Below are 23,756 nucleotides of genomic sequence, written 5' to 3' on the forward strand. Positions count from 1 at the left end.
TTGGCCAGGTATCACAAGATTCCCTCCAACTGTCAGTGAGCGACACCTGGTAAACTCCCACCACTGAGTGACATTTAGCCTGAAAGATCTGGAACTACATACGTCTCTTTTCAATATGGTTGACACCATAAGTAGAGATGGCAGACAGAGTTGGGAGGCCCTTCGGGAACAATGTGTCTCAGTTCTTTCCCTATTAGTGAGATCTTTCCCTCCCTCTCTATCTCTGGACCATTTCTCTGATTATGGAAGGGATTCATTTGCCAACTGGGCATTTAAAATTGTAGATGCCAAACTCTTCAAGTGCTCTTGAACTAGAACTTGTGGAGCATTATAATTATTACTAACTGTGATCATGAACAAGTCCCTAAGCCTCTGGCTTGAGTGTGTGTGTGGTTGTATGCACATGCATGCATGTCTTTGCAAGTACCTGCGCACATGTGTGTGAAGGCCAGAGGTCAATGTCCTATGTTTTCCTCACTAGCTTCTCACCTTATTTTTTGAGACAAGATCTCTCACTGAACCTGGAGCTTACCAGTTCAGTTAGGCTGACTGGCCAGCAAGCCCCAGGGATCCTCCTGTCTCTGCCTCCCAGTACTGGGGTTACAGGCATGTGCCCCCATGCTTGGGTTTTTATCCCAAGTGAACTTTGGGGATCAAACACAGGCCCTCATGTAAGCAAGCATTTAATAAGTTGTCTCCCCGGTCCCCAAGTCTCTAAACCTCTTTAGAAACTTCTTTAGGTCTCATGATCCTTCCATGAACAGGACTGAGAGAGTTCATTTAGTGCACTCTGATGAGGGCTTTGGACACATGCTGATGATAATGTCTGGAGATATCCTCCTGTGGGAATTGAAACTGAAGTCATAGTCTAAACTGACATTCACAAGAGATTATGTTCAGGATCAAGATGGTGACTCCTTTCTTGAGTGAATTTCAAGTCTGAGAGTTGACCTTGACATTCAGGGCACCAATAATTTCAGTGGAGTTCATGGATGGTACTCTCCTGAAGTTTCTCATAGAGTAGATTTAATTTTGTCTCTGCCGTTTTGCATATATATATATATATATATATATATATATAACTTAACATGAGACTACAGTTTTTTGCAGTGTTTTGTTTAAAAACATGGACTATGTAATGTTTTCACACAGACTACACTCATCTGAAATGGGTAGCGGTGTATGAATGTGGGTGGCTTTAAAAGCTGAGTCTTTTGTGAACATGGTGACACATGGCATCTTTACTGCCTGATCAGAAACCCTCAAAGCCTGCAAGCCTGGTGCTTTAAATGATTATTGAGTACAAAATGAATTATTCAAAAGCCAGCAGTGAAGATTGGCCTAGGTTCTGTAGTTGGAGCCCTGAGAATACAAGGTCACTTTTGAAGCTCCATTGGCTCTCCTTGGGACTGGATGTCCATTCTTGGCCCTGATCATGAAAGGAAGAGCAGCTTGGCTTTGGGATGCTGAGCACTGCTGTGCTGGTTGGTCCTCAAGGGCAAGCTGTTGCTGCATCCTAATGAATGCCAGCTCAGGGTGGCGGGTTGCTCAGAAGCAGAGATGTTGGGCAGGAGCCCATGAACTTGACACTTTGCCCATGGGTGAAGCCCTCACAGACTAGGAAGGAGGGTGGAGCAGGGAGGATGCTGGGGCCTTTAACCTTTTTGGTGGCTTACCCAGCACTCTTTCCCCCTATTCCTGTATATCATTTGGGAAGCTGCTAATCTCCAAGTGGACTCAGGAGAAGGTGGCTTTCTCTCCAATTCTGATGGTAAACGCTGATAGAGCTAAGCCATGGTTCTTAATCCTGGGGTTTGAACTATCCGGGGTGTCATAAAAACATTCGGGTTTTTATGACTAGAGTCCCATCCTTGATGCTTAGAGCCTATCATGGCCTTGACATCATCAGGAAGCTTGTTAGAGGTACCACCCCTCTCCCCGCCCCAGAATAGCATCAACATCAGCATCTCAGAGCTGGGAGAACCATGGGCAAAGCCACTCAGGAAGCGGTCGTTTGTATTTCCAAAAGTGATCACTACAGTAGATTTCCTACTCTCATGCTACAGGGAGCATGGACACGTCTCACTTCCCAAGTAGCGGTATCTGTGTTTCTGCCCTCAAGTCTGGGTGATTTGGTGCTTTCAATGAAAATGACGTTGGGCCAATTCCTTCAAAACAGGTAGTGTGGCTCCTGCCTGTTTCTTGAGACACTTACTCTTAGCACCCAGCTGTCAGGCTGTGAGGAAGGCTTGTTTGCATATAGGAATTCCAGTCATCAACCTCAGCTACTGCCGACAGCAATGGCCAGGCAAGGAAGACTTTGAAATGACAGCCTTGCCTCAAGTCCAACTTCCTGGGAGACTCTGAACAAGAGCCATCTTGGGAGACTAGCCAACCCCCAAATAGTTAGAAATGGTCATGACATGACTGCTGTTGTCTTAAGCTACAGAGTTTGCGGGATTAATTCCTCAGCTATCGATAGATGGCCACTTTATTCCTCTGGCCAGACAGTAGTTTAGGAATGAGGATGTGACCCAGATTGGACAGTGAGACATGAGGTAGGTCTGGCTGGGCTGGGGTTGCTTCTGGGGATGTTGTATTTGTCTCTAAGGAAGAAATGGAGGTGGGATGATCCCAGCGTTCTGCTGGTGCTGTTGCATCTTCCATATGGTCCTGGAATTTCTGTCACCATTTTGCTGACCTAGGGATAAAGTCAATGTGAGGAAGCACAAGCAAGTGATGATAGGAGTTGAGTTTATACACTTACATGTCTGATAAAAATCTTTTGGTTGTGGACAGGCTACAAATCATTTCTGAGACTGGTTTGTAGATGGAAAGGGAACTGTGGCGATGGCATGGTATTGATACATTCACCCATGCCCCATGGGAGTAGAAAGGGATCCAGACCCATTGCTAAGATAAGTGTACAGGGTCCACGTCCCAGGGTGAGCCCGCCTTGACTTGGCAGCTCAGCCTCAGGCTGCCCTAATAATATCATGGCCAACAGTCAGCTTGCAGTTGGGAGTGGATTCTATTTTTTTCCCATGTGTACAAAGACAAGCCTGCCACAGCGACAGAGAAAGTGTTTTAGAGAGAGAACAGTGTTTCTTAGGTACTAATAACATTGACAAAAAATGGAGTCAAGCACATCTAAATGTTTGTCCGTATTGGAAATGCCACCTAGCCATCTCCAAACACACTCCTCTAAACAGCAACTGAAGAGGATATGATCATCACAAGGTGCCAGTGGAGTGGGGTGCTGGAGCCAGCCAGTCACCCTTAGTTCTTAAACAGACATAGAAATTGGCATACAAGAGTGACATAGACCAAATCTTAGAATTATGGGTGTGGGTGTGGGGAGTGGGCTTGGAAACAATTTCCACTGATCCCCTCAGAATAGAAGGGGTTGACCAAGGGTCTGTGGTGAGTTAGTGGCTGAACTGGGGGACAAAAATTGCTTTTCCTATCTTTCCTTTCCACCATACTGTGAAACCAATGGAACAATCTATTACAAAACAACGTGCCTGTGCCTTCTCCCAAATTTGTACTCTGAGCTCCCAGTCCCCATACCTCAGAATGTAATATATTTGTACACGGATGCTTAAAGAAGTGATTAATATTAGTCACCAAATTCATTGGAGTGGGTCCTAATCCATAACTGATATTAAAAAAAATTTTTTTGAAACAGGGTCTCATGTAGCCCAGGCTGGCCTCAAACTGGCTATGTAGGTGAGGATGATCTTGAATTTCTGATTTTCCTGCCTCCACCTCCCGAGTGCTGAAATTACAGATGTGTATCACCACACCTAGTTTATACTGAGCTTGATATGAATCTATGGCTTCATGCATGCCAGACAAGCACCCAACCAACTGAGCTACATCTCCAGCCCCTGATGTCTCTTTAAGAGGAAATTTGGATATACCCAAAAAATTCTCAGGGCACATGGACATGAAGACCACATAATCACACAACAACAAGAGGACAGCTGTCTGCAAGCCAGGAGAAGACACCATTGAGACCAATCTGGCAACTTGATCCTGGACTTCCGACCTCTTCTGAACTGACTAGGTCAGTGCCCTTCCACAGGCACCAGCTGTGTGGTTTCCTGTACCACTTGCCGGAGCCCACAAGCCACCCACCGTGGCTTTGTGTGCTGAGGGCCTAATGGTATCTTAAAGAGAGCAAGGAAAAAGCGGGTACAGCAAAAATACAAAGTAAAGAGAGCGTAACATTGGTCTGCTTCTCAAAAATCTCAGAACGAGCAATGGGCAAGCTGAGCCAACATCTGGAGAACCGTGGGCGTCTCATGGACTTCCTGAAGCTGCTTGTGGCTTGGCAGCTCAGCTTGCCTGACAAGAAAATGGGTATCACACTGCCTGGTCTTCTGAAAGCAGGTGATTTGCCCACATATGTCATGTAACTGGGAAGCAGATGCTCCCCCATATGAAGATTAAATTAGCAATCCCCAGATGTTCACAGACATCCCTAGCAAGGCAGCTGGAACTCAGGATCTAACTTATTTTGACTCAAAATTGTGTGTCACCAAATATGGCTCAAAGCTGCCTTCTCCTTGGGTGGTAGAGACACCTGTCTGCACAATTAGATTTTAGGGCCTTGGGTGGAAATATGGTCCTAAAAGTCAGGGACACAGTGCATGGTTCTCTGAAGACAGACCAACCAAATTCTCAGTTCTCAATTGGCAGAGTCACTTCTTTGGGTTAAGGCATCAAAAGCCCCTGTTAAATAGTTTCTTCAGGAGCCTTGAGTATTAAGACATCTTCAGCCATTAACACCTCTTTGTGACTTCATCAGAATTGTTGGTGCACCCTTAAGTCCCTGACCAGGGCAGCTGCATTTTGAAAGGGTGAGAGATGGAAAGATCCAGAGCCTGGGGACACACAGATGGATGTGTTTTGTGGAGGGAGACTGTGACACAAAAGGAGAGAACATATCAGAAGTAACTGTCTGCTTAATGTTTCTGAGCCAAGCAGACCTCCAGATCAAAGTCACCTTTTGGCCACACGGCCCAGATAATGGGCAGAGGGCCAGGTCAGTTGGCAAGCGCTTAAGTCTGTCTGTGTCTATCAGGATCTTGGCAACTCTGATCTGGCCTTAACTGGGACCAGGAAGCTGTGAGTGCAGGAACAAAATACAACTACAGTGTGGGCCTCTTCTGGCATGGTGTACTGCTACCGTACCTGGAGCCCATGGCTGTGATTGGCACTCAAGAGGTGGGACTTCACCCTTGCTCTCAGCCAATCAGCATGCCTGTGACTCCAGGCTCTGATACCCACTCAAGGATGAGCTAGAATGGGAGCAGGGAGAGGACTTGGTCAAGTAACAATGGCTAAGCAGGAATGGCCTCGTCTTGGGCTCAAGGGGGAAGGGAAAGGCTGTCTAGCCATCCACAGTCCAGGCAGGGAGGTGGCTGGGGCTCAGCAGGGAGATGAAGACATCTGGTCATAGTCCGGGCACTTGAGCAAAGCTGGGTAGTTGCTGTTCATCTGCAGTGAAGCATCACTGGAGATGTCTGAGGGGCTGCGGCCCCGGATCCAGGCATCTGGATGTAGAAACTGGCCAGAGTAATCAGAGCAGTTGCTCAGACGGGGACGGTAGAAGCCTGGGTGAGGTCTGTACATGTCCTCGGCTGTGTACCTCTTCATGAACAGGTACACAGACATTACCCCAGCACTCTACAGTGAAAAGGAAGCAGAGGAGGGGTCACTGATGGAGACCTGGACTGTCCCATATGAGCCTTCTTGGGATATAACCACAGAGCTACTCCAGCGGGGTGGCCGGTGCACGTGGGGACAAAGTGGGCCCTAGGAACTTCCTGGATAGAAGAGACCCAGAAAGGCCAGGGAGTGGTACATTCTGGGGATGATAAGGCTAGAGTGGGTGGTCTAGGATGCTATGGGATGCCTCCCTCCTCCCCTCCAGGCAGGGCAGTATAGGGCAGGTTACCTCTGTTAAAAGGAAGGAGATGGCAGCAAAGGCAAACGACCATCCATATTTGTAGTTGAAATAGGTCTCTGCATCCTTTGTCCTGTTGAGCATCTCATCATTGATACTGGAGATGTACAGCACTAGGCCCACCACAAGAGAAAGGCCTGGATGAGGGCAGAGGAGGGAAAGGCATCCTCAATCTAGAAATCCAGGGAATTTGCTGATTTGGCACCCAGTGAAAACAAAGCCTTCGTTTTGAAGTTCAAGAGTGAGCAGGAGCTTGCCTCCTGATAACTGTCTACACCGGCATTTTCTAGATAATGGAAAGTTGGAGGTAGGAAAGCTCCCTGTCCAACCACCTTCCTGAACCAGGAGATAAGCGCAGTGATTCTCATCTAGTTGCTCACTCCCATCATATATATTTTCCCAAGTTTCCTTTCTCACAGGGGCAGAGCTAGGGTCCTGGTTTCCTACTGTCCTAAAAGCACCTGGGGCACAAACCCTGAGCTAGCCAGGGGCTTTTCACTGAAGTGAGGAATAGGATAAGCTTCCTGGGGGGGGGCGGTTGTGACGGGGCTTCTAATCCCCGTCTCCAGCTATGAGTGGTACATATCTCTGTGGAGACTGCCAATGTGGCCCGGGGCTTGTGCAGAACACCTGGTGACAGCCTGCACCCTAGCTTAGATTTTTAGGCAGTAGATATAAGAGAAGTTTGTCCAGGTCCTGGCCAGGATTAAATGAGGAGGCCACTGGGGCCCAAATTCCAACTGCCACTGTGCACACGACTGCCTGAAGCATCAGTCTCGTCAATTAGTAACTGTAATTGAATCAAGACATAATTAATTACTCTGTGTTGAGCTGTTCAGGTTTAATTCCATTCATATTATCTTATGAACTGGGATCTCTCCAAGGATGCAAGTTAAAGGGAAATAGGTGTGATTCAAGCCTCTCTCGGTAGTTAACTCAAGTATGAGTCACTGCTATTCCCAAATGCCCCTTTACTGTTATCATGAAAACAACTTCATGTGGATCCGCTCCATCCTAGACTTATGATCCTGCTGAAATCTCAAGAGTCCCAATAGCCAGTCACTTGGTCTGTTGGAAAGTTCACATGAGGAAAAATGAAAAACTTAACCCCAAGTTTTTCCTTTCTAGGTAGAAATACCACCATGCAAAGGTTGGGATAATATTTCAGGTATTATTGGATTTCTGGATGGATGAAAGAGTGGAAGGGTGGATTAATAGAGGGGAGGATGCATGACAGATGGGTGGGTAGACTGAAAAGTGGATGGGCAGATGGACAGAGGAAAGTGTGAGTGTGTGTGTGTGTGTGTGTGTGTGTGTGTGTGTAAGGAAAGAGCAAGGAAGAATGGTTGAGGGCATCAAGCACCGGACCACCTGGCTTCAAGATGTGTTGGCAAGGAAATGGGGAAAATATCCTAAACTGACTTGGGATCAAGTGGTAATCAGGATTCCTGATGCTCAGAATTATTTTTTTACTCCAGTCTTTCCATACATCCATCCACTTACCCACCTACCTACACATGATTCCGTCCATTCATCCAATCCATCCATCCTCCCATCAATACATCCATCCATCCATCCATCCACCCACCCATCCATCCATCCATCCATTCATCCTCCCATCCATCCATTCATCCTCCCATCTTCCCATCCATCCATCCTCCCATTCATCCTCCCATCCTTCCATCCACCCACCCATCCATCCATCTATCCTCCCATCCATCCATCCATGCTCCCATCCATCCATCAATCCATCTATCCATTCATTCATCCTCCCATCTTCCCATCCATCCATCATCCCATTCATCCTCCTATCTTTCCATCCACCCACGCATCCATCCATCCTCCCTTCCATCTATCCATCCTCCCATCCATCCACCCACCCACCCATCCATCCATCCTTCCACCCCGCTGTATCTATACAGTCTATTATTCACCCATTCATCCTTCAAACCACCCACCCATGTTCTACCTGAGCATCAACTCCTCAGCTCCTTCATTCCAATTAATGAATGCAGGGCCCCTACAATGCATGTCCTGAAAGCCAACCGCTCGACTAAGTCATTGTGTTATAAAAAATACATCTCTGTGAAAGTCACTGGGGAGAAAGCACCCACCTTCTTTATTACATTCTGTTGCCTTCTCTCTCCATATACTTCCTATGTGTAATCTTATCCACGGTTCACACTTCCATTCCTTAGACTGATAGCTCTCAGATCTCTATTTTTGGTCCAAGTGACTCCCTGTGCCCCCAACCCCGACTTGTGGCAGTGTTCTGCACATCTCTGCCAGATGCCACATGGACAGCCCAAATGCAGTGTTTCCCACACTAACCTCATGGTCTTTGTCCAGATCTGTTCCTCTTCCTGTGATTCCTTGGTCATAGATGTGAGTGGCATTTACTCAATGCCCAAACAGGAAATTAGCACTCCTCCCTTTGGAGCCCAGTCCTGGTCCTATTGAGTCACATGAACCTTTCCATTTCTTTCTGTTGCACTGTCACCCTAGTGAGCCACTGTCTCCTGTACTACTGGAGTAGCCTCGTGCCCAGATTCCCTGACTTCTATCTCACTTCCCTTCCTCCCACTGTTCCTAAGAATAGGCTCTGTAACATCTACACTTGATTGACTTAAACTTCTGAGGCTTCCAAATCCTCTAACAATTCAGGTGCCTCCCAAGTCTCACCTCTTACAACGTTTCTCCTCCATCTACCATGATGAGTAGCAATGATGCTCAGCCCCTCCAGGCCCCCTTTCCACTCCACTCATTCCTTTGTCCAATTCCTACCACCATTTAACTCACCTTTTCCTCTCATGTTCCCTGAATTTTACAATTGCTCTTGGCCCCCAGCGCAGTCCCTGGTGACCCCTATCATACAGGCGCCCTCTCCAGTCTTGGCTCCTATTTCCAGTCTACTTGTTTACCTCTCCTGCTGCACTGACCATCTGTAGTCAAGGATGCCACATCAGAATAGGATCTGATAGTTATGATGACTGAATGAATGAGTGACGTGCAACCTGGTACAAGTCTACAAAGACAGGTCTGTACTGAAGGGGCTGTTGAGCCTAGGATAGGGGATGTTGTTAGATAGTGAAAGAGTCCCACGGGGTCTCTGAGGGGAACTGAGGGCTAGGGGCAAAGGGGTAATTATTTTAAAGGCCAATGCATTTACTATTCATGTCAAAACCTGACGATGCAGCACACAGGAATGCTTGTCGGTGAGAGACAGAGAGGACATGATAGTGGTGTGTATCGTGATGAGAGACCCTGAGCTCCTATCTCAAGTCTTCCCAGGGTGAACCCATCAGGTCACTCCCACTCTAAAGCTTCATATGTTCTTCTGGAAGGTCACGGGTAGGCCCAGGGACATCAGAAGTCTCCTCCCACCCTGACTCAACTCTGCCCAGGTCACCGACCCAGCTTAATCTATGTCCAGCACTGACCCACAGCAGTGTGACTTGAATTTCTTGAAGCAGAGCTGTCCAGGAGTCAAAAGTCAAAAGTCCGGTGTGTCTGGAGAGAAAACAGCACAACTTACCCGAAAGGATAAAGAAGATGCCAGAGACAAAGGCCAGTATCGTCCGGTGGGGACGGATGTGCCCGATGTTGCTCAGGATGAACCCAATGAACATGAAGAAGAGGCTGACCAGCGGAAACGGGGTGGCTGAGCGAATCATTTCTATCACAGGGGCAGAGGGACAGTCCGTCAGCCTCCAGTGGCCTCGCTTACTCAGCCTCTTCCAAGTAGTGTGTTCTGGCAAGGTCTACCCACAAGTCCACGAAGCTCACTCCCACGTGAGTGGCCTGGGGACCTCCTAGTATGGGCCAGGGTTTTTGTCCTAAGGCAGGGCTGGAAGGTCTGACTCCAATTGCCAACATAGTCAGAGCCTTGTCTCCCCTTTAGGTATAAGCTTCCCTCCCAGGAGTCTCACTGCTTGTCTACATGATTGCTGTGAAGTGCCTGGTCATGCCATCTTGCTTCCTCTTCCAGAGACATCCACCATTTCCAAGAGCATGGGGCATGGGGCTTGCTCTGAGTAGTGCAGAGGGCAGACACAGGCTTCTGTGTTCAGTGTGTATTCACCTGGGGGATCTGCTGTATAATAAAGAATTTGTTCCTTGTCCTTGGTTTCTGAGGGTAGCCTGTAAGTCCTAGGACTTTCTCATGTGATGGGAGTGTCTTGGTTATGCGTGATGGACTCCTGAGTTCACCAGAGTTTATGCTAATAAATGACTCAGGATGGGGGCAGGAGAGAGCAAGCATGTTGGTCAGACATAAGCCTGACCTGTGGGGAGGTAGAGGGGCTGCATAACTGAGTTCAGTCACATGGTTAGTAATCCAGTCAATCACGTCTATGGAAAGACAACCAAAAAATCTTTGGACTCCAAAGCCTGACTGAGCTTCCTAGTTGGCAAGCTCGCCCTGATTCCCAGGGAGAGGACACTGAGGCTCTGTACTCAGGACCCTGCCAGCCATTTCCTCTATGCCTCTTCCTTTAGTTGATCCTGACCTGAATCCTTGATAATATCCTGTGAAGGCAAGTACAGCACTTTTCCATCCACAAGTCATTCGAGCAAATTCTAGAGCCTGAGAGAATCATGGGGACCCCCATATTTGCAGCTATTGGGTCAGAAATGCAGATGCCCCAGAGACTTCTGCATTTGTGACTGGCACCTCAGTAAGGCCATAAATGTGTGAGGTGTGTGGTAACATCAGGCTACTAGTTCCACGGGCCCTCTGTAACCATGGGCTCAGCATCCAGGGATTCATCCAACTACACCCTGAAAAATGATGTCACTGATGATGTGTGCTACGTAGTTAGGCTTATGATGGTTATGTCTACACTGAATATGCACAGACTTCTTTCCTTGCCATTATCCCCCCATATAATGCAGTAAAGAAATTATTTGCATAGAATCCACACTGTGGTAGCTATCAAAAGTCATGTAGGGATGATCGTGGGTTGAATAAGTACCATATCATTTTATATAACAAACTTGAGCAGTCATAGATTTTGATATCTAGGGATAGGTGTTTTGGTTTTCCTAACATACCAAGGGATGAACTGAATTAAAACACTGCAGGTTCACACTGGGAATCAGAGCCAGCTCTGGTGAGGTCAAGGTCATAAAGTCAGTCTTGTCATAGTCCAGAGAGGTTGGTTCAGTCTAGATACAAACGTTTCCTTATTTCCTCAGGCCAGCAATATAGAAATTCTAGCAGCTTGTCTCCACCCCTGGAAACTGAATCTGCAGAGTAAGCTTAAGTGAATTAGGCCACTCTAACCAGCTGGGGCCAAGGGCATTAGCTCTTAAGAGTCTGGTCAACTAACTCTTCCTTCTACCCTGATTTGGAATGTTCAAGACACCTACTTAGAACGTTGACTGTGGACTCTGATGTCATCTGGGAGTTCATGGGCATCACATATTCTATGGTGAAGCAGCGTCCTCTCTCTTCACCTGTAAAGACAAGAATTACTGATATTTTCAGGTCCTTCTCCACCATAGATCTGAGGTTAGTATATTCCAAATGCTCTAGGATTGTTGGTCCATTGTGTCTCTTTACTTGACCTGGATAAAAACTCTAGGGATGGTCTCATCCCGGGCTGGTGGCCTACACCATGGATGGGGAACATGTCCCGATATCACCTTCTTCCTGGAGTATGGACCCAAGCATGGGACAAGTCAGTAACTGAGGAACTCTATACCCAACAAGCATCTGGTGCCATCTGTTGCATTTTACCAGAGGGGCCATGGTGGTGCATGGCTGACTCAGATGCATGAGTGCGGTATCATGCAATAAACCCTCAAAGCCTTGTCAGTCACTTCGGAAACGAGACTCTGCTGGCTTTAAACTCTGTATCATGTTAAGCAGAGATGGGTCCACACCATCTGGGACAGTAGGAGATGAGGCCAGAGTTCGATGCTCTTCCCAAAGTAGACTGTACAAAATAATGTAAGTATGTCAGGCTGGGGGATCCTTCCTGCTAAATCCCATCCAACAAGCCTGCATCAAGACACGTAGAAAAGCTGGGGGAGCCAAGCTGCACCTCTTCCTAATGCACAATTAGTGCAGAATTCCATCAAGTGAAGCCCAGTGACCACACTGTGTCTATCCTGGCTAGCACAGCCTGTAGCAAGTTTTGCTGGGCATGGGGAATACTTTTCTTGTACAGGCTGGAGCTGGGTTGTGATAAAGGCATAAAGGACAGGGCTCTTGGTGTAGTAACTTGCAGGGTTCCAGAGAAGCCCCAATGAACTGAAGGGAGACCCGGAACAGTAGAATCAAAACCTGTACCCTCCCACAGAGTAGAAAGATCTGCCTTTGTGTTCTCTCTGTGCTGCTGTTTCATGGACAGAAGAACAGAAACAGCTGAGTGTTTCCTATCCCACAAACTTGTGAATGTGAGTGAAGTTGGATTTTGGAGATTTACCTAACTTGCTGGAGCCTTCATTACCTCATTTGTAAAGTGGAGATAGTAAGTGTGCCTTACCGTGTTGTTGGGAGGATTATGTGGGATCAACAGCTCCAGAGTTAAGGCCTGCAACAGTGATTTAGAGCTGTGAGGGATCGTGGTCTTTCAGCTCTGAGGCAGAGTGTGTGAAAGGAGGCCCTGGAAACTTGCTCCAGTGAGTGGACATTATAAATCAAGGTCTGAGTTTGGGTCTGTATTCTACTGGCTCCTTGAAGCCCTGTTCAGAATCTGTGCAGGTTGTCTGTGGTAAACTGCTGACTGGTATCTCCTTGGTGTCTCTAAGTAGGGAGGGTACCTCTGGGGAACGGCTTTCTCAGACCCAGGTGTTCTTACCTGCAAGGAAGCAGACCCGCCAGAGGCCCGAGTGCAGGGACATCTTGACCTCGGTGCTCTGGTTCTGAGGAAGGATCACACCTTCCTCCAGGTATAGCCAGTAGTCAGTGCTGACTGCAATGCCCAGAAGGCCAAGGCCGCAGACTGCAAAGACGCTGCTCAGCAGAGTCAGGGCCTTCCTCCCACAGGCACTCATCCTGGATGCTTAGTGGGTGCCACCAGACACTGTCACACTGGGACAGAGTGGGTGCTGGGGACAGGAAAGGGAAGGTGAGCAGGCAGTGGTGAACAGTAACTAAAGTCAGTCTGCTCTGGCTTAGTGGATGAATAAGAGCTACTAGTCTACTACTTGGATGACAGACCACTTCCACAGAAGAGCCACCTTCTCCCTTTCCTCCTTGGGAATTCACAGCTTTCTCTTAAAGCAATTGTGTCTATCTCCTCATTTTCTGAATCCCCCTTGCTGCATACTAGTATCCATTCATTCATCCATCCATCCATCCATCCATCCATCCATCCATCCATCCAGATACAGGAGAAACACAAAGGGAAAAAACTCCACCCTTGCCCTTGAAGAGCACCCTATCAGAAAAGCTAGGGCATCTCAAAATCAGCTCAAAGCAACTCATTGAGGGCTGAGGCCAAGATGACAGGAGGAAGGCAGGAGAGAGCTCTGCTGAGTGGGCTTCTCTGAGGTGACAAGAATTCCAAAGGTCAGCTGTTCTCTGACAGCAGTAGGCTTCGGGAGCTGGAGTGGTAGCAGCCTTGGGCAGAGAGGGCTGCTTGGGGGAACATCATCCTCATGGGACTCTGACATGGGACTGAGTTAGCAAAGTAGTTACATAAAAATCAAGTTCCTAAATCTACCTAATTGGAAGGAGATTCGCTATTCCCTCCCAAAGTTCTTCAAAGGCAGGACTCAGCTCTGAACCAGTCAGAGAGAAGCTGAGCGTCTGTGTGAACTGAGCCATGAACTCACCCAATGCTTCTAGGGCTCAGAGTGGGGACATATAGGGAGCAGAGCAGGTGGATGCCAGCCCCGCAGGGCCCACGGCCTGGCTTAGACTCTAAACTGTGGCTGAAACACTAGACTTACCTAGGACCATGTAAGGATACCCTCATTCATGGTGCTTTGCAGGTTCTGATACAGGTGGGTTCCTCTGGGGCCCAAGTGATGGCATTGAAAAAGTACTCCCAGGTAATTCTAGCATGAAGCTGAAGTTGAGAAAAAGTTGACCCCTACTTCTCCAGGGTCAGTCCAGGGAATGGCAGAATTAGCATCACCAAGGGGCTGATTAAAAAAAGCAGACTCTGTCCCCGATAATGTTGGGTTATGGTTTGGGTCTCATATAGTCCCCCATAGGCTCGTGTGTTTGAATATTTGGTCCCTGTCTGGCAGTGCTGTTTTGGGAAGTTGTAGAACCTTTGGATTGTGACCTAACTAGCAGAAGTGGGTCACTGGGGGAAGGCCTTGAAGGTTAGCTCTATCTCTGGTTCCCACTCCACCAAGATGTGAGAAGCCTCTGCCATGCCATTCCACTGGCATGAACTCTATCATGCCTTCGTCATTATGATGGACTGGAATCATGCTCCCAAATAAATCCTTCCTTCCTCAAGTTGCATCTGTTAAAAAAGTATCTAGTACACTTCTAACCAGAATGTGCATTTTAACAAGATCCGGGTGCATTGCCTTGCCTGCTGAAGTCTGAAAAGCACTATGCCAAGCAAACAGGAAACAGCATTGTAACGTCATAGCACCTTCCGTGAGGGAGCACCATGTTGACTTGATTAGATTTAGAATCACCATGGAAGCATACTTGTCAGTGTGTGAGGGTGTTTCCAGAAAGGACCTTGCATGCAGGGCTGGTGTAGGTGAGTCACCCATCCTTGCTGCCCTTAGCCCATCTCTTCTAGAGGCGGTACTGCCTGCCCCCTTCTGGGATCCAGTCATGCTCTGGGATTCTGGGCTTCCTTCCTTATTTTGGCTCATAGTTTGACTCACAGGCAGGTACAGTCCATCATGGTGGGGATCATGGTGGCAGGAGCTCGAGGCAGCTGGTCACATTGTACCCACAGTCAGGAAGCAGAGGGAGATGAATGCTGGTGCTCAGCTCACTTTCCCATTTTTATTCCACCCAGGGCCCTTCCTCATAGACTGTGCTGTCCACATTCAGAGGGGTCTTCCCTCCTCCGTTCTTTTTTTTTTTTTTTTTGGTCTTTTTGAGATAGGGTCTCTCTGTAGCCCCAGCAGTCCTAGAACTCACTGTGTATTCCAAGCTGGCCTTGAACTCACAGAGATCTGCCTGCCTTTGCCCCCCGAGTGGTGGGATTAAAGGCTTGGGCCATCACACCCACCATAACCTCCAAAACAATATAAATAAAACTGGAAATATTTTCGACCAGGCTGGACTTGAACTCACAGAGATCCGCCTGCCTCTGCCTCCCAAGTGCTGGGATTAAAGGTGTGAGCCACCACACCCAGCTCCCATGGCATCAGTAACTTTCAGTGTTACAAGGCCAGAAATTTCAAAATACTGCCACATCACCTTGGTGGAGTTGACCAAACTTAGGGCCTGGATGGTGCATCAAAGGCCCTACTGAGGGATGACATCATGCCTTAGCATGCTAAGTACAAGTGGCAACCGAGATACCAGAGAAGCATCAGAAACCAGATTTGTCTGCAAAGATGGGCTCACTGCAGGGTGTGTCAGGTGTCAGTGCTCTTTGCCATCAAGGGGAGCATCTGGCCCTGATCCCAAGTAGTGGCCCCCATCCTAGAAGTTGACTATCAGAGAGTCTGGAGCTATGGAACAAGGCACATACTGGCTTTATGGAGGCACAAGTGTGCATGCATCCTTGTCTGTAAGGATAGTGTGTCTATAAGGCAGGAAGACTTGGGGAGTTCTAGGCTCTGAAACTCTTCCTGATTGACAAGGAAAGGAGAAATGAAGCACCAAGTTGTTTTCTATACAACAGGGTGGGAAATGGAACAATAGTCTATGGAATCTTCTAGTAAAAAAAGGCTTTAGAAATATTCTAGTAAAAAAAAAAGCATCTTGCTTTTTTTTTTTTTTTTTTTTTTTTTTTTTTTTTTTTTTTTTTTTTTTTTTTTTTTTTGATAGGGTCTCCCTGGTCCCAGTCCACCTGGAAGTCACCATGTGGCAGGCATTCCACCCTACTTTTCAAGAATAGTATTGTGTAGTATGTAGGGTAAAGGCTGACAAGCCTGTTTAGTTTAGCTTAGTCCAAAACTCTCCACAAAATAATGGATCTGGGAAACCCATTTTGAGAACTATGCTGTCCCCATGAAGAGTGAAAAGGCCTGTTCTGCTCCTTCCATGGAACTGATGGGGGATTAACTACCAGGGTAAACAGGACCAAGTTTTGAAAAAGCTAAAGCTGGATCCTGGCCTAGGGTGTTATAATTCAGCAACAATGAACTAAAGATCCTGCTTCTCACAGAGCAGACAGATCGGAGCTCCTGGAATATGACACCTATTGCCCCGTGGAAGCTGAGCAGCCAATTTTAATGTTAAGCTTGGCAGAGATGAGAAAGATATGGGTCTTACAGATTTGGAGAGATGAAATTGGAGAAGAGATTGGTCTGTTTCTATAAAAGCAAGACATAAAAGAAGAGGCTGAAGGTGACCTTGCCTGTGGACTCTACAAGAGCGGACCCTACAAGACTCAAGTCTGGAATACACTTAGGAAAACATCAAGGGTCCCATCTCTTCCCAGAGAATGGAACAAAGTTATGGAACTCCACAGGGGATGAAAAGTAAGAGTCTTTGCAATTCATTTCAAACATAGTTTTGCTTTTATTATGGCATCATATTTATTTATAAATAAGTACCATTATTGAGTGAATACTAATTATCAAGTACTGTGCAAAGCCCTCATCAAGTCCTCACAATAACCCCATGACTAAGAAGTATTAGTTCCATTTCATGGATGGGAAACTGAGACTTAGAGATGTCAGCAGCCTACAGGACAGTATAGGTGGCAGATTGGAGTAAAACCAGGTTTAACTCAAAACCATGCCCCAACTGTATGATTTCCTACTAAAGAAATGAACAGGTTCAAAGAACATTAGGATGAAGGAGAACATTTAGATAGATCACTTAGGAATCCAGAAATGGCTAAGGCACAGGTCTTCAGAAAATGTTCTAAGTGACCAAGTGTTACATAAATGTTTTCTAAAAAACAAATGTTTTGGGGGGTATCCTGGGGAGTAGCCTCTGGTACCATTACTATGACACAGCATTTCTGATTCTGAAAACCACTTTGTAGGCAGCAGGAATGATATTTCCCTCAGCCTACATGCAGTGCTGTCAGGTTTCAGGGGTAGAAGTTTCTGAGATGACCCAGAGGAGCACAAGTGCAAAATGTAAATATTTGGAAGGCTGATCTAGTATGTCTCCTGACCTGCGGAGGAAGCTGTAAGAATAAAAATAAAGATGTCGTGTACTTCATTTACCTTTTTGAAAATAACATCATTACTACCACCTTGGTTCATGGCAGTCCAGTCTTTTCCCTATGTACTTGAAACATGTATAAATATATGCATACATATGTGTGCACAAGTCTCTCATCCATGTCTTTAGGAGGCCCCTGGCAATCCTCTGGTCAGAAAGGCATTCCTAGTTCTCATGTAATTAGGGGAATTTATTCAAGTCTGTGCTGTGTGTGCCTGTTTGTGTGTGTGTGTGTGTTGTAATATTTTATGAGTATGCATGCACATACATGCATGTGCTTGTGGAGGCCAGAGGTCAACCTTACATTTTATTCCTCAGGCACCAATAACCTTTTGTGTATGTATGTGTGGGGATGTATGCTTGCTATATGCATTTGTGTGTGTGAGTGTATGTGTGCATGTATGTGCATGTATGCATGTGAGCACAATAGTCAATGTCCAGTATCCTCTATCCCTCTCTACCTTATTATCTGAGATAGTGTGTCTCACTGAACCTGGAACTCACTGATCAGCTAAGCTGCCTGGCCAGTGAGTTCCAGGGATCTGTCTGTCTCCATCCCCCTCTACATCCCAGTGCTGGGGTTATAGATGTGAATAGTGCTGGGGTTATAGATGTGCACAGTGCTGGGGTAATAGACCCGAACAGTGTTGGGGTTGCAGGTGTGCACAGTGCTGGGTTACAAGTTACACAGTGCTGGGGTTACAGCTTACACAGTGCTGGGTTTATAGATGTGAACAGTGCTGGGGTTACAGGTGTGCACAGTGCTGGGTTACAGGTTAACAGTGATGGGGTTGCAGGTGTGCACAGTGCTGGGGTTATAGATGCGAACAGTGCTGGGGTTACAGGTTACACAGTGATGGGGTTGCAGGTGTGCACAGTGCCGGGTTACAGGTTACACAGTGATGGGGTTGCAGGTGTGCACAGTGCTGGGTTACAGGTTACACAGTGATGGGGTTGCAGGTGTGCACAGTGCTGGGTTACAGGTTACACAGTGATGGGGTTGCAGGTGTGCACAGTGCTGGGGTTATAGATGCGAACAGTGCTGGGGTTACAGGTTACACAGTGCCGGGTTACAGCTTACACAGTGCTGGGGTTATAGATACGAACAGTGCTGGGGTTACAGGTTACACAGTGCTGGGTTACAGGTTACACAGTGATGGGGTTGCAGGTGTGCACAGTGCTGGGTTTATAGATGTGAACAGTGCTGGGTTACAGGTTACACAGTGCTGGGTTGCAGGTGTGCACAGTGCTGGGTTTATAGATGCGAACAGTGCTGGGGTTACAGGTGTGCACAGTGCTGGGTTACAGGTTACACAGTGATGGGGTTGCAGGTGTGCACAATGCTGGGGTTATAGATGCAAACAGTCCTGGGATTACATGTGTGAACAGTGCTGGGTTACAGGTGTGCACAGTGCTGTGTTACAGGTGTGCACAGTGCTGGGGTTACAGAGGTGCATCTTGATGCCCAGCTTCTTATGTGGGTGCTAGGAATATGAACTCAAATTCGCATATTTGCATGGCAAGCACTTCACAGCTTTTTTGGGAGGGAGACAAGTTGTCTTACTGGTCTGAAGTTTGCCACATAGGTTAGGCTGGGTGGTCAGTGAGCCCCAGGGATCCCCCTCTCCCCGCCTCCCCAGCACTAGAATTGTAAGTGCATGGCAATATAGCCAGCTTTTTTTCTTTCTTAAGTTCTGGGGATTCTGAACTCAGGTGCTCAGGCATGCCCCATAGGCACTTTATTAACCAAGTCATCTCTCCAACCCCAAGTCTTTGATGTCAGCTTCTCTGCCTCGTGAATCTCAGCTCTCTACATTCATGGCATTTTTTCCTGATGAGTGAGGGAGGCAGACAGTCTGTATAAGTGGCTCCCACGTAAAAAGAGTTTTATCCTGGAATGCTCAGTGAACAAAGTTGATGGCAAACCCACACATTTAATATAAACTTGACTGTGTGAAAAATTCACAGACTGGGAAGAAATAAACCAAAATATTGACAGAAGATGTTTCCAGGCAATAAGGTTAGGTATATTTTATGTGCTTTGTACTTTCGTGTGCTCAACAACACTTTAAAAAGATCATGTGTTATTTCTGTAGCCAGAGAAGAAAATGAAATTAAATATTAGTGACATCAGCTTTCCAACTACTGCCATCATAAACAAAAATGTACAGCACCAGCACACTCCTGGGTTGAGATGCCACAATGTCATCCTTTGGAAACCCGGGCCCAAAGCATGGTAGCTTTGAGTGTTTTAGGACAATTACCGGTGCCATTACCTCTAAGTATTAGCTTGTTAATGATAAAGAATTAACGGCTGATAATTATCATCCGTGACTAGCAATTAGGGAGAAATGTCTTGTGGAGATTAAATCACTAATGGCACATTTCCCTGCCCAAACCAGCAATAAAAGGACTTAGGATGAAGTGCTCATGGTTTCAGAGGTAGGTGGGGTAGCAGGTGTGTAAGAACACAGATAGAAAGGACTGTGGTGAAGATGGATGGGGTTCAGTTGGAGAAAAAAGAGGAAGTGGTGGGAGAGTCAAATGAGGACACTCTGGTCTCAATTTCCTTCTGTTCCAGAGAAATCCCGGTAGTGCTTTGATGAAGGGTTTCAGTTGGGATTATTGACAAGGCTTTGGAGCCAGTGACAGCAGCTGTTCCTCTGAGCTGTTCCTTTGACTCAACGTTGCTGTGGTCAGTGATCAGAGAACAGCTCAGTGGGTCTTGCTTTCCTGCTGACTTTCCACCAGGCTGACCTCCTCATCTTCTATGGTAGTTTAAAAAATGACTACAAATTCTTTGACATTCTTCCCATTGAGACGTGGAACCAGTGTCTATTTCCCTTGAATCCGGACATATTTGTGACTACTTTGATTAAGAAAGTACACAGAAGTGATACTATGGGCCATCTGGGTTATGAGCAGGGAAGATTTAACTGGGTTTTCTGGATCTCCCTCAGGAAAGGCAGCTCCTGTGTACAAAATCTAACCACCTTGAGATCACAATGCTTTAGAGGGGGGTTTCTAAACCTACTGACGTTTGGGGTTGGATAATTATTTGTTATAAGGGTCCATCATGTGTGTTTAGGATGCTTAGGATCTTCCTTTTTCTTTTACTCCCAGATGCCAACAGTGTTCCAGTTGTAACAAATGAAAAAGCAAAAATCACCTCTGACTGAGACCCAGTGTCTTACAGGCTAGGTATAGATGCTGTGGTTGACAGCTCACTGAACTTCCTGCCAAGAGTTCATATGAGATGCCAGCCACAGAATGGAGTTATTCTGGATGAACATGTAGCCTGGCCAAGCCTTCTGATGACTACAGACCCAGCTAACATCTGACTACACCTTTAGGCAAGAGCTCCCCAGATGAGTGCTCTCAGTTCCTGACACTAGAAATCATACATTAAAAAAAATGCTGTTTACTTTATCCCATCATGTTTGAAGCTATTTTACAAAAATAGCTTCCTTACTTAAGCAGCATCTTCTCATTTCCTAGATATGCTATAAATTCAGGGTGTGGCATGGCTTTGCATAGACTGTGACTTAGAGATGGAGGGAAGGACTGACTTCATAGTTTAATTCCTGGAATTTTTAGCCACATGGGAGTGTGAAGGGCATATAGGATTAGGTGGGGGTGTTGGCTCTCCTACATACCACCCTGTGCAAGTCATATTCTCATTCCGAACCTGTAAACAGGGATAACTTTATAAGAGTTATTGTGAGGAGATGTGCAAGTGCAATCAAGTAAGTCTAGGCTACCTTGTACACTCTAGTGCTAGGTTGCAATCAGATAAAGAGTGGTAGACACAGGGCAGATGCAATAAGATAAATCTGCCCCCATAGACAAAATGGACTGGACTTTGTAATTTCCATCTTTCATCTTTCTCTTATTAAGGCAGTTATCCTCTGAATATTTTTTTCCCATTTCCATTCCTGATGAATTTCAGATCTTCTGTCTCCTCTCTCACCTCCATATCAACTGATTGGAGAGATGTTTGGTCTTTCTCCCGTAAGGAGTTAAACTTCTCTGTCTAATGATATAGAATGTCTTCTTGGTGGGTAAAGTGGCATTTCTGTAGAGACAGCTAATAAATATAGCATTACTGAACATATATGGAGCAGTAAGAATCAAGCATGGAGTGGCTCAGCAGGAACTGTCACCCAAAGCTCAGAGATCTCAGTGCTATGGCCCTACTACAATCCCAGTTTTCTATCTCTTGATCAGAGACAGTGCCTCCCATCAAATATACATGAAACTGTTGACTGGGGAGGTGACAAATAGCTTGTTTTCCCTCTGGCCCCACCAAGCTCTCTGCCACATTGCTGATGCTCTTGTTAGGATTTGAGAACTGCTAGGCAGGGATGCACAAAAGACCCGAGAAGTGCACTTTCTGCATTTTTAGTACACTCTGTTCTAAAACTAAGCCACAGCCAGTCTGTCTGCCAAGAATTCAGGCACTCAAGCTGAGGATACAGGGCTCTGGCACAACTCTATCACACTGTGTCCCCAAACCTCTTGGTGTGGAGGGCAATGTCTCCTAAAACTCCTCACCACTCTTAGTTTTGCAGGAAGTGACAGATGGGCCAGTTTCTATAGAGACCAAGAGGCACTGAGGGCAACCAACAAGGGCTAATGCTTTTGCCAAAAGACATCCAGCTGGTGACAAGGATGATCATGACTTTATTTAAAGCCCAACAAGTTGATTTGTGATGGTTAATCTTCATTGTAAATCTGGCTAGATTTGGAATCACCTAAGAAACACATCTCTGGGAATGTCTGTAAGGGGGTTTCCAGAAAAGTTTAACTGAGGAGCAAGGATCTACTCTGAATGTGGGTAGTACTATCCTATAGGCTGGGGTACCAGAGTGCATAAAATGGGGAAAAGGAGAAAATGAGTGGAGGAACAGTATTCGTCTCTGCTTTCTGAGGGCCCCTCCCACTACCACATCTTTCCTACCATGATAGACTATACCCTCAAACTGTGAATCAAAATAAACCCTTCCTCCCGTAAGTTGCTTTTGTCATATTTAGTCATAGAAATGAGAAAAAAATTAATATACATCATCAGTATTATTTCCTTTGAAGAATTTTTCTATGCAAATTAAAATTTTCTATGCATTAAAAATGGGACCACACTGCATACATCATACATATATAAAGTGTAGTCTGATGTTATTTTACTTAATTTAATAGCTTCAGAATATATATTCTTTGGTTTGCATTTGCTCAAAGTGTTTTGCCTTACTGCAAAACAGCTGTTTCCAACAAATTTACTTAGCACTGAATATCTAGGGGAATTTTCAAGTGCTTTTCAGGATAAATTCCTATAAGTTGAGTTTCAGAAGGAAATGCAACCATCTTAGCAACCCTAGACATACAATCAGACCTATTCCAAAAGCTTTCAAAGGCATTTCTACCCTGCTGACCAAGGCACAGCAAAGGTCTCACTGCTCGAACATAGAGTGCCACACTTCCCCAATCTGAAGAGTTTCTCCCTTGGCTCCACTGAGAACTTGGCCCTTAGGCTCTACTCAATTACTGCTGAGTCGATGGAATGTGCTAGAGAAAGGATTCTATAGTACCTGTGATGCTCCCAAAAATTTCAGGTTGTCCCTGTAAAGCAAAATGTCTTCAATCAATGTTGTGGCTTGGTACTAAAGCATTATCTAAATGTCCAGGTGTTGAAAGCATAGTCCCCAAGGGTGGTGCTACTGGGAACCAGTGGAACTTTTAAAAGATGGGGTCTGGTGAGATGTCTTTAGGTGATTGGGGGTATGGTCCTGAAGAGGATTATGGGACCCTAATCTCCTCTTCCTGGTTATGAGAAAAGTTGCATACTCCGATGTAATGTGCTGTTTTATCACACGCCCAGAGCAGTAGGGCCAAGCATTCAAAATATACAAAACTGTGAGCCAAAAGAAGCATTTTGCTCTATAAGCTGATCAACTCAGGTATTTGTGATAGTGACAGAAAGCTGACTAACATATCAGTGATTTGGAATTCTCAAGTGCATCATCCCTGTATGAAGAATAAACATATGGATGTCCAGCTCAATATCAGCTTGGAAAAACACGATTACAAACAATCCAGCCAGGCATGGTAGCTCATACATATAATCCCAGCATTTGGAGGCAAGAGGATTGCCATGAGTTTGAGGCCAGCTTGGGCTGTACAATGAATTCTAGGTCAGCCTGGGCTACAGTGTGAAACCCTGTCTCAAAAACCAAACCAAACCAAACCAAAAAAATCCAATTGTTGAGAAAATTGGTTGAACATAAAAATAATATGTAGGGGTCTGGAGAGATGGCTCAGTGGTTAAGAGCACTGACTGCTCTTGCAGAGGACCCGGGTTCAATTCCCAGCACCCACATGGCAGTTGCAAACCATCCTTAACTCCAGTTCCAGGGGAATCTGAAGCCCTCTTCTGACCTCTGCAGCATTGCATGACATGGGTGGCCTCACACACATGCAGGCAATACACTCATACACATAAAATAA

The 23,756-nt window shown here is 46.2% G+C and overlaps 1 protein-coding gene across 1 annotated transcript in view; it reads right to left on the reverse strand.

Annotated features, from left to right (window-relative positions):
* Positions 1 to 2,438: 2,438 nt before the first annotated feature.
* Cacng5 (calcium voltage-gated channel auxiliary subunit gamma 5) overlaps positions 2,439 to 23,756 on the reverse strand; it is a 46,737-nt gene continuing 25,419 nt past the window's right edge. The window contains exons 2-6 of the mRNA XM_008843199.1: positions 12,781 to 13,030; positions 11,345 to 11,431; positions 9,510 to 9,650; positions 5,966 to 6,111; positions 2,439 to 5,694 (exon numbers count right to left, since the gene is read on the reverse strand). Of these exons, the coding sequence (XP_008841421.1) occupies positions 5,437 to 5,694; positions 5,966 to 6,111; positions 9,510 to 9,650; positions 11,345 to 11,431; positions 12,781 to 12,976 (828 nt within the window). The 5' untranslated portion in view covers positions 12,977 to 13,030 and the 3' untranslated portion in view covers positions 2,439 to 5,436. The remainder of the gene's footprint in view (positions 5,695 to 5,965; positions 6,112 to 9,509; positions 9,651 to 11,344; positions 11,432 to 12,780; positions 13,031 to 23,756) is intronic.

This window comes from Nannospalax galili, unplaced genomic scaffold (genome assembly GCF_000622305.1).
Source record: "Nannospalax galili isolate Female #2095 unplaced genomic scaffold, S.galili_v1.0 scaffold781, whole genome shotgun sequence".
Classification (NCBI taxonomy): Eukaryota; Metazoa; Chordata; class Mammalia; order Rodentia; family Spalacidae; genus Nannospalax; species Nannospalax galili.